This window comes from Aphis gossypii, unplaced genomic scaffold, assembly GCF_020184175.1.
Source record: "Aphis gossypii isolate Hap1 unplaced genomic scaffold, ASM2018417v2 Contig00380, whole genome shotgun sequence".
Taxonomy (NCBI): Eukaryota; Metazoa; Arthropoda; class Insecta; order Hemiptera; family Aphididae; genus Aphis; species Aphis gossypii.
In genome coordinates, this window is record NW_026083085.1 from 19,688 (window position 1) to 37,142 (window position 17,455).

Below are 17,455 nucleotides of genomic sequence, written 5' to 3' on the forward strand. Positions count from 1 at the left end.
CAGTTTTGTAAGCATAATTTATATATGTAATCGTCTCCTTTGGTCTATTGGTCCATCGTAGTAAGGAAAATTTTTTATTATTTTATTTTGGGAATATATGCCAGTAAGGTTATTTGAGAATTTATTATTTTGAGATTATATGAGATTATTTGAGATTTGTATTGAGATTTATGAGAATTAATTATTGAGAAATTATGAGATTATTTGTGAATTTTATTTGAGATATATATGAGAATTATTTTGAGATTTATTGAGAAAAATATTAATTAATGAGTACGGGTTCTGCAGAAAAGGACGCCGAAATTATTGACGAGTTTGAAGAAATAGCTCGAGAAACATTAGATAAGATAATAGGTATAATAGAAAACGATAGTAGTATTGTAGATTTAAATGATAGTAGTAGTGAATTAATTACTGAAACAGAAATAAGTAGATTAATTAAGGAAGATATAGAAATAAGTAACCCAGCAGATTTAAATAAAAGTATTAGATTAATTAATTTAGAGGAGTTTGAAAAAAGTCCTATTACAAATAATACGCGTACAATAGGATTAAGAAGCAATAAAAATATTGTTCATTCAGAATATATACCAGTAAAAAGGGCAGTAAAAATAAAAAAAATGGCAACTCCAAAAATAACTACACTTAAGGTAACCGAAGCTTTAAAAATAATTCCCCAATACTCAGGTCTAGCAGAGACCACTTATCCGTTTATTTCCGCATGCGAAACCATAATTGATGCAGTAGAATCCGATCAATTACCACTTTATTAAAAATGATTGCAGCAACTAAATTAACTGGTAAGGCTTACAACGCGACTAGGTATAAAGAAATTAATGCCTGGGAGGACCTTAAACAAATAATTTTAGACGCGTTCGAGTCACCATACGGTGCCGCGAATTTACAAATAGAATTAAATATTGTAAAATTAAAACCTAACGAGTCCATACATTCTTATAATAATAGAGTAGAGGAAATATTTCAAAAACTTTGCAATGCGGTAGCCGTAGGAAAAACATCGTCTCAGACAATGACATTACGCGAAAACATTGGAGAACAGGCTCTGATTAGCTACATTAATGGGTTAACAGGAGAAATAAAATTTGAAGTAAAAGCAAAAAATCCGACTACTCTTGAACATGCTATGCAAATAGCTCTAATGGCCGATAAAAATATTCGAACTTATAACGATGTACAAGACATTTTTAAAAATAATGAACCGCCTAATAGACCTTTTAATAAGAATTTTTCTTATAATGAAACACAAAATATGTTTAGAAATAGTGACCAGTATAATAATAGACCGTATAATCAAAACTTTAACCACGAACGGAATAATAATCCGCCGAATTATAATAGATACAATAATATTAATAACGTTAACAATGGGAATATTAATGGCAACCAAAATACTAGGTACAACAATTTAATTGTTAGGCGCTGTTTTACGTGTAACCGCGAAGGTCATTTCGCATCGCAATGCCGCATGAATGTAAGACCACCCAATCGATTTAATCAAACGAACGACGGAAATGGCTTCATAACATATGCAAACAAAACGTGTTCATATTGTAATAAACTGGGACATATGGCCGATGTATGTTATAAGAAACAGCGCGACGAACGTGGAAATATTATTAACTCGGGAAACGGACGGGTGTCACACGTGACTCGCGGAGCGCGTGCGATAAATTACGTATCCGTGAATCCGACAGAGTTGTTCCCCCTTTTCAAGGCTTACCCAAGAGAACGGAATGTACTTTGAAAACCAAGGGCCACTACGTTTAACTAACTCTGACTGGAAATTACTAATTTATGTGAAATTAGATAATTTCAATCGACGTACTAAAGACACAATGAACTTTTACGAAAAGACTTTAAATGTATGTAACGACTTAACAATAGTATACGAAGGTATGTTTAAAGCTACTTGTGACAACTTCAAACTAACATCTAGCAATCTCGAAAACACACGAATATTATCTTACATTGTGTATGAACCACCTGATGTTATGTCGATTAATAAACATGGGTACTTTATGTCCCGAGACACAACCCCTAAGACTAGGAGCAAGTGAATTACCGTGTGAAGTTGAATTGTTCGTAAAACCGTCAAGTATTCCAACATCTTGTCCCATACACTATCTTGACATCACCCGTAGTATTTATCACCGATTAAAATATCAAAATGCGTGGATTTTTACAATAAAAACCACTGACAATGTAGCTGTCTCTTGCGAAAATAGGGACCAGGCCATAAATATACAACTAACTGGAAATGGGGTGCTAGCATTAAACGAAGAATGCAGGGGCTATACGCCACAAATGGTGTTAACCCCAAGTAGACATTTAAATTCCACACACTACAAAGATTTAATCTCCGATGTAGGCATCACAACAAACTTAACAATTTCCACGACTTTGAAAAGAAAACAATAATAGCAACACACACACCAACTCCGTAATAAAATTAACTGACTTAGGACAATACTCGAAATCTATAGAAGAAATCGAACAACTTATACAAGAGGAGAAAGAAAAACAAAACAATAAGGACACTACAGACCTTCACTCATATTTATTCTATCTTATTCTAATAATAGTAGCGGTATAATTATATAAAATATAGACACAAAGTAAATCAAATACGATCAATAAATAGAACTAGACGACATCTAATATTATCAAGAGAAATGAATGAAGTTACGCGAATATAATAATATTACATTAAATCTTCTCATGTTACAGATAAAGAAACATTGAGAGTCAAGATAATTTTTTCCAATTAATTAAGTAGTTGCCAAATTAATAAATTAATAATAATGCCAATTCAGCCAATTCAAGAAAGGATACCCAGACGTATACTATACTTAATAATGCTACGCCATTCACTTAGACATGACAATCACGTATTCCGACACGTGCTAGACAAAAATAATACTCATAATGAGCCTACGTGTTTAACAAACCATATGTACATTGCGAACGAACAACTACAAATACCCTATACAATAATTGAAATGAATAGAATAATCGAAATTATTACGATGACACTTAATTTAATAATACTAGTGCGCGAGATACGTGAGCCAACGTGTAACCAAATAGCAATACTAATAGACGAACTAATACAAGCGTCTGGAGCGGAATAAAATAAAACAAAATGAAAAAAAAAAAAAAAAAAAAAAAAAAGAGAGGAAGGAAGGGATTAATATTATATTTATATATATATTAATTATTATATTATGTTACAGTGACAAGATTAAATTTGTCATAGTGGATTTTGAATTCACTATGATAAATAGGAAGGATTTACTACTTGTATAGGGGTCAATGTCAAACAGTTTAGAAAAGTATAAACCAGTAAAATTAGAAGGAAAACCTATAGTCTTAACCACGACAAACAAACTCAAAATGCTTCAGGATAGGGAAGTTAAAAAGGTAATGCAAAGTGTTGGTAGAATATTTAGAAATAAGCCAGAGTTGTTACTACCATTATTGGGGCAACTAGAAGCTAGTTTAAAGCTTAAAGGGGGAACAACTCTGTTTACTACATATATAAACCAATATTTGCACACTGATAACAGAACACCAGTCATAGTTTTTTGGAATGGGACAACAGACAAGGAAATATTACAAAAATTGGGACTAAACAGAAGAATGCTAAACATTACATCATATAGCGATAATAATGACAATTATTTCAACTTAAAACTTCTAGATATAAGTGGACTTACTAGTAAATTATTGTACTCAAGCGAAATAGGTTACCAAGAAAAGAATGGGAGAATGTTAAATTTAATGGAGACCCATGATCTAATTTGTAAAACCAACCATAATATAACCCATAGTCATGACCCCATAGCAGACGTAATAATCACAAAATGTCTGTTTAACTATATTATAAAAGATATGGGACCGATACAACTGTATAAGTTGTGTAAATAAAAAAAAAAAAAAAGTTAGAAATATTTGACCAATAGATTAGGGAGCGTCACATATATATAAATTATGTATAAAAAAAAAAAAAAAAAATGTTTATGTATTTAATTATAAGACAAAATTGTATTTTAGTTGTAAGACAAATATATGTCATATAATATATTGTTTAAATTAAGATATTAATAATTTTAATTTTCAGCAAATAATGTCTATGAACGTACTATATTTAATTAGAACTTAAGAAACTAACAAAAAAAAAAAAAAATAATAATAATAAAATTTTGTAAAACACTAACACTAAGTATTAAGAAATCTTACATGTAAATTTTATTTTAGATTTCTGTTTAAGGATTTAAACATAAATCTTTTTTTTTGGTAGGGAGGTGTTACGGACCTATACTGTCCGTATCGATTATTTTATATGCATAAGATCATACAATGTCAAATTTCCTAACTTGTAAAATTAATACCACAGGCACACGAGTACAGGATACGAGAGAGTAGAATATTATATTAATATAATAATTTGACAATTAAAGTAAATTCACACGTCTCTTTGCAAAAGTCGAAACTCGGTGTCTTAACGATTCGATAAGAATCATGGGTAAGAATACACAAGCAGTCGTTCCGGGACCCCTCGTATGACGAAGTCACCGCCCACTCTTGTAAGAAATCATATATAAGAGGGATCGAGACAAGAGCTCGACAGACGGTTACTGTATAACCAACGAATAGGGATATCTATGACACTCAGAGGCCGGTCGTAACACCACTCAAGTCATTTTTGATATCAGTTTCTGAGGCAGGTCGTAACACCACTCACCATCTTATTTTATATATTCTACATTAAGCTTATAATATTTGTATTCGTGCAAGACTTATTTTAATAAACAATTAACTTATACTTGAACAACACGACGTATTCATTTTGTACGTTGATGCATGAATCGACCTAGTCGGGACGCAACACACTTATTGTATTACGTAGATATGTTTTTAAGCGACGTAATGTAGAGAAAGATCTTTCTGCAGATGATGTAGTAATGGGCAATGTTACTAATATTTTTAACAATAAGTAAATAGTTGGAAATAATATTTTATCACATATAATAAGAGCATCTATAGGACTTTTTGGATTCATTTCATTTTTTTCCACAAATGTATACCATAATTTGAATTCTTCAGCAGTCATTAATTTACTTTTATTAATAAAAGATGAATACGTTTCATGAAGATCGAGAAAACTTTTTTCTTGTTCTTTTGATGGGTTTTTTGTTTTAGGAAGCAAACAGGAAAAGTTTTTTAGAATAGTATTATGTGATGTGAGTCTTTCACGAAGTTGGAGCAAAATTGTGTCGAGAAATGGTATAAAAATTGACCGTAAAAAGTGCTGCTCAACATTTTCAGCTGGAACATTATTCCTAGTTTTTTGGCGATTAATTTTTCTTGGAAGTGAAAAATCAGAAATACCAATTTGTTCACAAGTTTTCTTAACAGTTTCAAATAATTTCATAAATTCATTTTCACTGTTAATACGAAGTTGTTCAATTAAATTCTCGACACACGAAGCAGCATCTAATGCAGTTTTTAAATCTGAATTTTCAAGTTGCAAACTACGACTCAAACCAACACTAATAGATAGGACTTTAGTTAAAACGTAAAGAGAAACTTGAAATTGTAATTTTTTAACTGCACATAATAATTGATCTGCCTGAGATGATATATTATTAGAAATCCAAGAACATTCTTCAATAGATCCAGACGATCCAGTACTTGAATTATTAGATAATATTTCTAACGCACTGACTACAGCGAGCTGCATCTCTTTATATAAAATAACAGCATCGTGGCGCTGTATCCAACGCGATGGACACATTTGTTTCAACCTGCTAGCTTTAGAACTAGGAAACAAATCTTTAATACACCTTTGAAGCACCTCAAGTCGTTTTGGGTATCCAAAAAAATTACAAATTGATTGCATGGTACCTATCGTATTACGAATTTCCGGGATATTACAAGAATCAGAAATTACCAAATTCAGGCAATGAGCGCTACAGTGGATGTAATAAGCTAGTGGATAAATTTCACGAATTCTAGTTTGTACACCTTTAAACTGTCCACTCATAGCAGCAGCTCCGTCGTAGCCTTGACCGATCATAAATTTGGGGTTTATACCAAAACTTGAGATACTTTCTAAAATAGTATCAGCAAGACCTTTACCACTGACATCATTAACTTGTACAAATTGAAGAAGTCTTCTCTTATCTTTTTCGCATCATCATCTTATACTTTATTTTCACATCTCATTCTTTTCTATCTTATTTTCTCAATTTTATTTGCCTTTGTAATACATCATTGTTTCGTCTGCTAATAGAGCAAACATTCAGCATTATTAATTTGGTCCACTAATTTTTTTAGAATAATATTGTTACAACTTGATATTATTTCATTCTGTATTCTAGGACTGGTGTAAGTAGCATTTTTAGAAGCAGTATTTAGATGGTTTTCCAAATCACAATCACCTGCATTAATTCTAAACTTCAAAAGAGCACGAAAATTACCTTCATTTAGTGTTTTACCATCTTCATTTGAATTATTAACTTTAGTTTGTAAAGATTCGAGACCATGATCAAAATGACCTCTTAAAGCCAGTCCTTGTCGCCCACATAACAATACAGTTTTTATAATTGGAAGTATTTTTTTATGATTTTCCAAAACTTCTTTTTTTTTGGCTTCATTTAACTGCAGATCTATAGATATGGTTTTTTTTCTTTTATAGATAGGACATTTTTTTCTTGTAACTGATTAAACTTATGATAGTCGGTTTTTTCATGTTTTTTAAAATCTTCTTTTGCATTTTTCCAGTGGTCATATTTATCCAGTAGCTTCGTGTGATCCCTTACCTACACATTCATTAGGAGAAGGGAAAAAAATACATATTTTACAATAAGCACCATCTTCAATATCAGAGTAAGCCAACCATTTGAATTCATGCAACCAGCAGTGTTGAAATTTCAAATTTCTTTTACCAGATTTTGGGAAGTTGTAGCTTACATTAGGTATCCACAAATTATCCAAAATGTCAAGTTTTTCATCATTTGGTATTGATACCTAGAGTAAATGTCACATATAATTTTTGTATTTTATGATAACCTTTAAATTACAACTGAAGATTAAAATATTGATAGTTGAACTTATTATTTAAACGTCATTAAGTATCAACTTACTGTTTTTCCAACATAACATGATACATCATTTCTAACACATTTACTTAGCAGTTTTTTTGAATTTTTATTTTGAATTTTTACTTCTTCAACATTTTTCTAAAAATTAGGATTAATAAGCAATTAGGAAATAAGCAATAATAAATAACTAAGAGAAAATCATTCAAATGATTCAGTTGAAATGAAGGTAGTAAGAAAAACATTAGAACAGTATATTACATAAAAACAAGCATATAAATCATTATTTTAAAACAACCAATAGGCATTTAAATAGATTTAAGAATAGTAAAAGCTTTTAGCTTTAAGGCACTTCTAAAGTTCTAAAGCAACTTTAACTAAGCTTTTTTGATAAAATTAATAGACTAATGAAATGCAAAATGTCTGAATGAGTATCCGAACCAACAGGTTTTTACCTAACCTAACTTTGTTTATAAATTATAATATAATATTAATGTTTGTGATAACAATAATTTTAACATATTTAACTATTATACTTCTTCATAAATGTTTATAAGAATTAAAAAACATTTTTAATTTTTATCAAGTATTTAAATATTTAGTTACTACAAATTCACAAAATATAATTTACTATAGACTATAAATATCTACAATCTATGTATAATCCTAACAAATAATAATATTATTTAATACTTATATTTTTTACATTTTTATAGACAATATTTAAAAATGTTTAGATGCATAAAGAATTGAATCATAATATTTATTGGCAAAAAGTAAATTATTTATTACTTATTTATTATTATTTATTATATTACCCATTCAACCTAAACTAAAAAAATACTTTTTAGGTATTTTCAAAAGTTTTGAAAAGCAAGCATTAAATAGCTATATACTTAAATTACATTACAAAGCAGCTTATTTATTTATTTAGTTAATTTTAATTTTATAAAATATTTTAAAAACCCATGCAGCCATGCTTGTCTTACCATCATAGATGATTTGAACCTTAGTCATAGTTAATGATAATTTTTAAAACATAAACTCACAAACGCCTTTTTGACAGTTGATTATTGATTAAGTTTTTACACATATTATCTATACAAATAACTTAAAAAGATATTTGTAATTGTAATTCTTATATTTCTGAATTTACCTATTTACGATGTACCTACTAAATATTAAGTGAAAATTAGTATTTTAAAATTTGTAGGTATTCCGGTATTTGAGTAGCCTGGAGGTACTTACCAAAATTAGGTTTTTCGAATCTATAGTCTCACTTTGTACTGAGTGGTCATTTTCTGAACTATCAGCAGATGTTTTAGTTTTTTTTGAAAAAAAACTGAATATTGACGCATTTTTTCGTTTGGCCATCATCTTCTTTAATTCTTTATAAATTACTACTACCTTATACTATTACGTCTATTTAGAAAATTAGAACGTTTCATAACGTCGTCCCGTACTTCAGATGATAACATCGATAACACGTTTGTTCTTTGATAACACCGTGGAACAATATGATAACACTTTACACTGCAGCTATGCTTTCTCGATTTTATACTTAAGTGATAATTTCGAGTCGGCTAGTTGTTTATTAAAAAGACCTTAGTCTATTATAGATAATAGATATACTATTATTCAAGTGTTTAACAAATAAATACATTTTGAGATGAGAAAGAAATTTCGGGGGGGGGGGGGGGGGTCAGAACCCTAGAACCCTACCCCTGCGTACGCCACTGAATTATAATCACTATAAATATGCAGCAGTAATAATAATCTTATATATAAAAATGAATCGCAAAATTTGGTAAGCGCATAACTCAACAACGCCTGGACCGATTTCGCTCATTCTTTTTTTGTTTGGGCCGTAATTGCCAGGAGAAGGTTCTTACGGACGAAAAATTTGAGAAAGTTATCGGGTTAGAGAAATATGACGAGGTGGTGATGAAATTACAGAATCGCCATCTATCCAGCAAATAGTCAACTAAATTATTTTTGGTAGTCAATGGCAACCATTTAAATAAAATAAATCATTTATTTAAAATGTTTTTAAAAATGCATGCAAATAGACATACAAACCTAAATCGTTGTCATAGTAAAAAAAGAAATTAAAAATCTTTATACATAAAAATGAAGACAAAAATGTATAAAAATTCATCAATTAAGAACAGCTGAACCGATTTCGCTAATTATTTTTAGGAGTATTTGTTATTGTCTGGAGAAGGTTTTACGAAAGAAAATTTTTAAAAAGTCAACCGAATAAGTAGAAAAAGTGCAAAATCTATTCATTGATGTCTGGGATTTGAACTCGATACCATTGTCTTTATTTACTCTATAGTAGACGTAGACATCTAAACATCAGCTCGATGTACAATCAATATAATCTATGGTTTCTATAGTTATTTTAGTTTGGAAATTTGAAATTTGTTGAGTGAATTTTTTTTTAGTTCACAATAATCTATCTATCTTCTATCTTCTATATATATAAAAATAGAGACAAAAATGTATAACATTTCATCAATTGAGAACGGCTGGATAGATTTCGCTCAATCTTATTTTGTTTAGGTCGTAAATTCCAGGAGAAGGTTCTTATGTAAGAAAAAGTTAAGAAATTGCACGGAAAATTAAAAAAAAATACTGATGACTACTATTACTGTTATTATTATTACTATTTTATTTTCGGTAATCATGGTAACAATTTTTTTGTTATTATTATTTATTTTCCCCCTATTTTGTAACATTTTTCACTGATGATTCGCTCCTATTGGTCGCAAGAGAAGGTGCTTATGTAGTACAATTTTAGGAAAATCCACCAGAAAACTTCGGAATCGGGATGTAAAAAAACAACAACTGTCACTGCAGTCCAGCAAGAAAATAAACTATATTAAGGTCACTATTGATTATGATTGAATATAATAATTATAGACCTGTTGTTTATATTTTGTTAAAACCATAACAACAAAAATAAGAATTAGCAAAATAAGTCAATGTCTACAGTAAATTTAAAATTCACAGCAATAAACTAACATAACAAGTTATACCAAGTTTTATGTTTTACCAACAGGCAACAATATAAAAATTACGAGATGGCACATTATTGTATTTTACCCACCGTAGTAAAATAAAAAAATGATATAACTTTGAAACTTAAGTGTTAGAATTATAAGCTTACGTACACATCTCGCGGGGTCCGCAATCCACCATGTGTGGATTGCCTACATGATAATATACTGCTCGCATAATCATAAGAGAGTCTCACGGCAACGGCAAGCAGAATGACTATAATATTATGACTTGAGTACTCACTGACTAATAAACGTAGAGCCTGACAATGAAGATCGATGCTTAAAATTTACACGGTACATTCGTAAAATCGTACCACAATTTAGTGTGCAATAAAAAGCATTTTACAAAAAATTCGCATATTAAAGTGGGGTTTCCAAGATTTTTGAGAATCAAAACGGTCAATGAAAATATATAAGTTTTGAACACCGTTAAACCGAATATTAAATAACAAATTATCAAATTCGAATCATATTATATAGAATTGGCATTTTTAAAACGGGCAACGAAGTCACGGAGCCAGCTAGTCTTATATATAAAAATGAATCGCAAAATTTGGTAAGCGCATAACTCAACAACGCCTGGACCGATTTCGCTCATTCTTTTTTTGTTTGGGTCGTAATTGTCAGGAGAAGGTTCTTACGGACGAAAAATTTGAGAAAGTTATCGGGTTAGAGAAATATGACGAGGTGGTGATGAAATTACAGAGGCGCCATCTATCCAGCAAATAGTCAACTAAATTATTTTTGGTAGTCAATGGCAACCATTTAAATAAAATAAATCATTAATTTAAAATGTTTTTAAAAATGCATGCAAATAGACATACAAAAACACGCAAATGTTCGCAAATGTTCGTTGAAGTCCAAGGATGGTTTTTACGGCTAGAAAAATTAGAATTATTGCTGGAAAAACCCTAAAAATAGCCCTTTTCTTTTTAAAATAGCCCTTCCTATAATATTTATAATATAATACTGATCGTATCCATGGCAACCAACAATCGTGTTTTGTGCAGAGTGTTTAGTTAGTTAGTGTTTGTTTAGTTCGTGATTAGTGAAAAAATAATTTATATTATATGCCTCCTATAAGACGAAGCAATTTAGGTAGAAGAACCAGAAATGCTACAAACCAAGCTAATTACCGATCTAATTCACAAACGCGTGAAGCGCGAGCAAGTTTGAATCGAGCTGCTTTTAGTTACGATGTGTCAATTGACTACAGTAACTACCAATGTGTTGTTATTGGTTCTATGAACTCGGTTTGCTCACACTGTAAGGCATTAAAATACAAAAACGAAGCCAATGGATTGTGTTGCGCAAATGGTAAAGTGAAATTGATACCATTGGATCCACCACCAGAACCATTGTACTCATTGGTTTCAGGAATAGGAACAGATTCTATACACTTTTTGACAAATATCCAACAATATAACAATTGCTTTCAAATGACTTCATTTGGGGCAACAAATGTAGTTCGGGAAAATTTTATGCCAACTTTCAAGGTATGTATTATAGCAGTTACTCATAATTATTTTAGCGAACAAAATTTTCTGTCACCAAAGTTAAGATGTGTCACTAATCTTCAATTTCTTAATCATTACGAAATATATCACTTAGTCATCATATTATATGGTGTTTCAGTTTCAGTGACACTTTTATTATATTTTATATTTGATAGATATTAGTTAAAACTAAATATATACTTTTTAAGATCAAATATTATTTAAGTTTGATCACCGACAATCCATTAATTTATACCACACCATAATATATTTTTTTTATTTACAGATACAAGGGCAAAATATCACAGAGCAGGTTCACTGTTACCAGTGTCAGATAGCGACAACAAATTCCTGCAAATTTATTTTATGGGCAATTCACCACAAGAAATTGATCTGCGTTGTGCACATAACAATTTAGTAAAGAGGTCTATTGTAGAACAATTACAAACTTTATTTCATCAGCACAATCAATTGATTATATTGTTTAAAACTGCCCTGGATCTGATGCCATCCGATAATCACAAAATTGTAATCAGAGCTGATAAAACACCTGCAGGTCAACATACAAGACGTTTTAATGCACCAACTATTGATGAAGTTGCTATCGTTGTAGTTGGAGAAAACTTGGAATCCCGTGATATTGTTTTACGTCGTCGTCGGAATGATCAATTACAACGTATAAAGGAAACACACCGCTCATATGATGCACTGCAATATCCCATTATATTTTGGCAAGGTGAAGATGGCTACGATTTCTCAATAAAAATGATAAATCCCATTGCAGGTAACTAAAATATTAGTTTAGCTATGGCGATAATATCTCAGTCATTATATTATGTATTTTAATTTTATATTTGAATGTTATTAAAACAAAATCTATTTACAGGTTCTGAAACCAACAAAAAAGTCAGTTCAATGAACTATTATTCATACCGCCTAATGATTCGGGAAAATGAAGATAATCACATATTGAAATGTCGGCGATTATATCACAAATATGTTGTTGACATGTATGTTAAAATTGAAACGGAAAGATTAACATTCATCAGGTTGAATCAAACCAAACTCCGATCTGAAGAGTATATTCACCTTCGAGATGCGATTAATACTGATGGAAATGCACAGAATGTCGGTCGGATGACTATTCTTCCAGCAACATACATCGGAAGCCCTCGGCATATGCACGAATATGCTCAAGATGCCATGTCGTATGTTCGTCATTATGGTACAGCAGATTTGTTCATCACATTTACATGCAATCCGCAATGGATAGAAATCAATCAGGAGTTATTCTCTGGGCAATCACCCATTGATCGTCATGATATTACAGCCAGAGTCTTTAGACAAAAGTTGAAATCTTTAATGGATTTCATCGTAAAACATAATGTGTTTGGTGAGACACGCTGCTGGATGTATTCTGTGGAGTGGCAGAAACGAGGATTGCCACATGCACACATTTTGATTTGGTTGGTTGAAAATATAAGGCCAAATGAAGTTGATGCAGTGATATCAGCTGAAATCCCTAATGTACAAGTAGATCCTGGATTGCATGAGGTAGTTATCAAAAACATGATACATGGTCCCTGTGGAACTCTTAATCAAAATTCACCGTGTATGATGGATGGTAAATGTTCAAAACGATATCCACGGACATTAATATCGGAAACAATTACTGGTAATGACGGTTATCCATTGTATCGTCGCAGATCGACAGCAGACAATGGAAAATCAACAATTGTCAAATTAAATCAACAAGATATTGAAATAGATAATCGTTGGATTGTTCCATATTCACCCATTTTATCAAAGACATTCAAAGCACACATCAACGTTGAATCTTGCCATTCAGTGAAATCTATTAAATACATTTGCAAATATGTAGCCAAAGGGAGTGATATGGCTGTGATTGGAATTGGTGCAGAGAATTCCAATGATGAAGTTACCCAATACCAAATGGGCCGCTATGTCAGTAGTAATGAAGCAGTTTGGCGAATATTTTCTTTTCCTATTCATGAGAGACACCCTTCTGTTGTTCACTTAGCTGTGCATTTAGAAAATGGACAAAGAGTGTATTTTACAGCACAGAACGCAGTACAAAGAGCTGCTCAGCCACCATCTACTACATTAACCAGTTTTTTTGAGACATGCCAAAACGATGATTTCGCACAAACATTGCTATATTCTGAAATGCCAAAATATATACCTGGAATCAATCCTCAAGGAGATTTATACGACGGAAACAAGGAAAACCAGTTCCAGGATATACAGATGTATATTCCACCGATGCGATTGGCCGGATTTATTCAGTACATCCAAGCAATGATGAATGTTTTTACTTACGACTGCTATTAGTCAATGTACGTGGCCCAACATCATTCCAACAGTTACGAACTGTTGATGGTGAATTGTGTGTATCCTACAGAGAAGCCTGTCAACGTTTGCAATTGCTTGAAAATGACGCTCATTGGGATCAAACTCTCAATGATGCTGTAATATCATCACACGCTCATCAAATACGAACATTGTTTTCTATAATCATATCTACATGCTTCCCATCAAGCCCAATTGATTTGTGGATCAAGTACAAAGATTATATGTGTGATGATATTTTGTATCAAATACAGAATAGAATGGGAAATCCAAATATACAAATCAGTGAAGAAATTTACAATGAAGCATTGATTTCAATTGAGGACATGCTTGATAATGTCAAACAAACTATTAATTCAATTAGGCCTGACCGCGCCCAATCGTCCAATGCATGACGCTTTTAACCAAGAGTTGCATCGAGAAAGACTGTATGATCTCAACGATTTGAAAGAATTAATTCAAACAAATCTTCCACTGTTAAATGAACAACAGAAGTATGTATTTGAAACTCTTATGAAAGTAACAAATGATGAAACTGGAGGGATTTACTTCTTAGATGCACCTGGTGGTACAGGAAAAACTTTTTTGATTTCATTAATTAGCAACAATTCGCTCACAAAATAAAATTGCACTTGCACTCGCTTCGTCGGGAATCGCAGCAACTTTGCTTGAAGGTGGTCGAACAGCCCATTCAGCACTAAAATTGCCATTAAATATGCATAGCAATGAAACTCCAACCTGCAACGTTTCGAAGAACTCTGCAATGGCAAAGGTTTTGCAGCAATGTAAATTGATTGTTTGGGATGAATGCACGATGGCACATAAAAAATCTTTGGAGGCTTTGGACAGAACCTTAAAAGATCTACGGAGCAATAATAACCGATTTGGTGGTGCAATGATTTTATTAGCAGGAGATTTTCGTCAAACATTGCCGGTGATTCCACGATCAACGCCAGCTGATGAACTCAATGCATGTCTAAAGTCCTCCAGTTTGTGGAAACATGTCAAAGTACTTCATTTAAGCAAGAATATGCGTGTCGAGTTGCAAAATGACCAATCTGGAAACATATTCTCTAAACAACTCATTGACATTGGTAATGGCAAATTTCCTATAGACATGTTGACTGGCTGCATTAACTTTCCTCTAAGTTTTTGTCAGTTAACTCGATCAAAAGATGAACTTATTCAGAAGGTGTTTCCAGATGTTTCTCAAAATTACAGAAACCATGATTGGTTGAGCGAACGAGCTATACTGGCTGCAAAAAACATAGATGTAAATGAATTAAATTTCAAAATTCAAGAACAAATTACAGGCGAATTGATGATATATAAATCAGTTGATTCGGCTACTAATCAAGATGATGTAGTCAACTATCCACCGGAATTTTTAAACTCGCTGGATTTGCCAGGATTGCCACCTCACAATCTTCAATTAAAGGTTGGATCGGTGGTTATAATGTTGCGAAATATCAACCAACCGCGTCTTTGCAACGGTACACGGTTAGCGATAAAAAAATTACTAAACAATGTGATAGAAGCAACTATACTCAAAGGAAAGTATAAAGGAGAAGATGTTCTCATACCGCGCATCCCAATGATTCCGACTGATGTGCCATTTGAGTTTAAACGACTACAGTTTCCAGTGCGTCTTGCTTTTGCTATGACTATAAACAAGTCCCAGGGGCAATCATTAAGTGTTTGTGGTATTAATCTAGAAAACCCATGTTTCTCACATGGTCAATTGTATGTTGCCTGTTCCCGTGTTGGAAAACCATCAGATTTGTTTATCTATGCGCCAGGTAATCAAACAAGAAACATCGTATACCACAAAGTACTACAATGATAATAATAATAATTATGATTCACATGATTAACAATAAAGCGATTACTTACTTTTAAATCATGACAGAACCGTCACCCTGGTGATAGGGCGTTGTGAATAAAAAATATTAAATAAAACTATAACAGTTAAAACTATAACTACTTACTTTTAAATCATTATATATGTTTTATTTAATTATTTTTTATTCACAACGCCCTATCACCAGGGTGACGGTTCTGTTCAGGAGAATTTTTTAAAATACGTAGGCACAAAAACTGCCACATTACAAATCTTTCGTCGTGAATTCGACGTAATATTAGCACTATCAATAAGATTAAATTAAAAATTAACACACGGCATACGAAAATGCAAAAAAAGAAAGTAACACACGGGCAACGCCGTGTCGGGTCAGCTAGTAGTATAATATATTTATAGAAAATGTTCAACTCAATACAATATATTATTATAATACAATAAGAATTTCCGCTAAATAGTATTTCAAATTGTGGGACCGGCTGACGTCATTTTTAGAGTGATAACAATGAATGCGCGTAACAACTGAATATCGTCAGAGTTGCTGTCATACCATGTTATTTAGCCATGCCGCCATGGGCGAAACGCGTTTATGCAGTTTGAGTATAACTCGCTTAATTTTGGTTCTAGAGTAAAAATATACCTATTATAAAATTAAAATATGACAACATTTCGGAGGGCAAGACGATGAGTAATAAATAAATGATTTAAAATTTTTATAATTAAAATTTTTTAAATTCTGGACACACATAAATATATTATATATATCGGTGAGTCCATGTGTTTAACATAGCATATTATATTAATATGCATATCAACGTATTGTTAAAATATTGATAAAAAATGATCAAATATTTTTTTAGAAGTTCTTACATTACTTATGACTTACGAGTTGTGAGAAACTTTGTATTATATTTTCTAGTCCTAACTATTGTGTAACAAAATTATTATTATATTATATGTCGATACCACCTATATGGTAATATGGTAAATGTATATATTTTTATATAAACCTTACATGACGTATTTATAATACTGACACACATTTGCTGATCGATATAATAATATATTTACACAATTAATTGTAAGACATATCGCTAATACACATTATTTATATGAAAGTTAATTCACCGTAAACATACATATTAAAATCTTTCGTAAGTACCTACTACGGAACTCTCCGTACGACTACGTTACAATCACCTACTAATGTAAAAGTGCAAAACTTAAAATACATACATTGATACATTGTAAGTATAATAATATTATTTGTAAATATTTAGTAGGCAATAAAACTTAATAATAACTGAAGTCTGAAATTGAGTCCTAGTTATTTAAATATATATTTAAGATCTCTATACCTATCTACTCTTAGCTACGGTAATTATATCTACAGGGTCCTATGACTCTACCTCAGTGTTGCCAGGTTTTGATAATGATATTATCGCATACTGACTTCAAAATTATCATATTTTTCAACAAATTATCGTACATAAAAATTTTTTTTTGTACTATGAATATATGAAATTCACACATTTTAAAATA

General features: G+C 31.4%; 2 protein-coding genes across 2 annotated transcripts; both read left to right on the plus strand.

Annotated features, from left to right (window-relative positions):
• Positions 1 to 11,990: 11,990 nt before the first annotated feature.
• On the plus strand, positions 11,991 to 14,378 carry LOC126553954 (uncharacterized). Its single transcript, XM_050209068.1, has 2 exons — positions 11,991 to 12,469; positions 12,572 to 14,378. Exons 1-2 carry the CDS (start codon positions 12,052 to 12,054, stop codon positions 14,035 to 14,037), a joined length of 1,884 nt encoding a protein of 627 aa, XP_050065025.1. The 5' UTR covers positions 11,991 to 12,051; the 3' UTR covers positions 14,038 to 14,378.
• Positions 14,379 to 14,662: 284 nt separating this feature from the next.
• LOC126553955 (ATP-dependent DNA helicase PIF1-like) lies at positions 14,663 to 15,935 on the plus strand. Its single transcript, XM_050209069.1, has one exon. The coding sequence runs from the start codon at positions 14,771 to 14,773 to the stop codon at positions 15,896 to 15,898; it is 1,128 nt and encodes a 375-aa protein (XP_050065026.1). The 5' UTR covers positions 14,663 to 14,770; the 3' UTR covers positions 15,899 to 15,935.
• Positions 15,936 to 17,455: the final 1,520 nt, after the last annotated feature.

Bases quoted from the DNA above. Each gene is read 5' to 3' on its own strand.
- LOC126553954 (XM_050209068.1), top strand. From the start codon at position 12,052: ATGGGCAATTCACCACAAGAAATTGATCTGCGTTGTGCACATAACAAT. The intron at 12,470-12,571 runs GTAACTAAAATA...ATCTATTTACAG, and splicing joins AATGATAAATCCCATTGCAG to GTTCTGAAACCAACAAAAAA.
- LOC126553955 (XM_050209069.1), top strand. From the start codon at position 14,771: ATGCATAGCAATGAAACTCCAACCTGCAACGTTTCGAAGAACTCTGCA.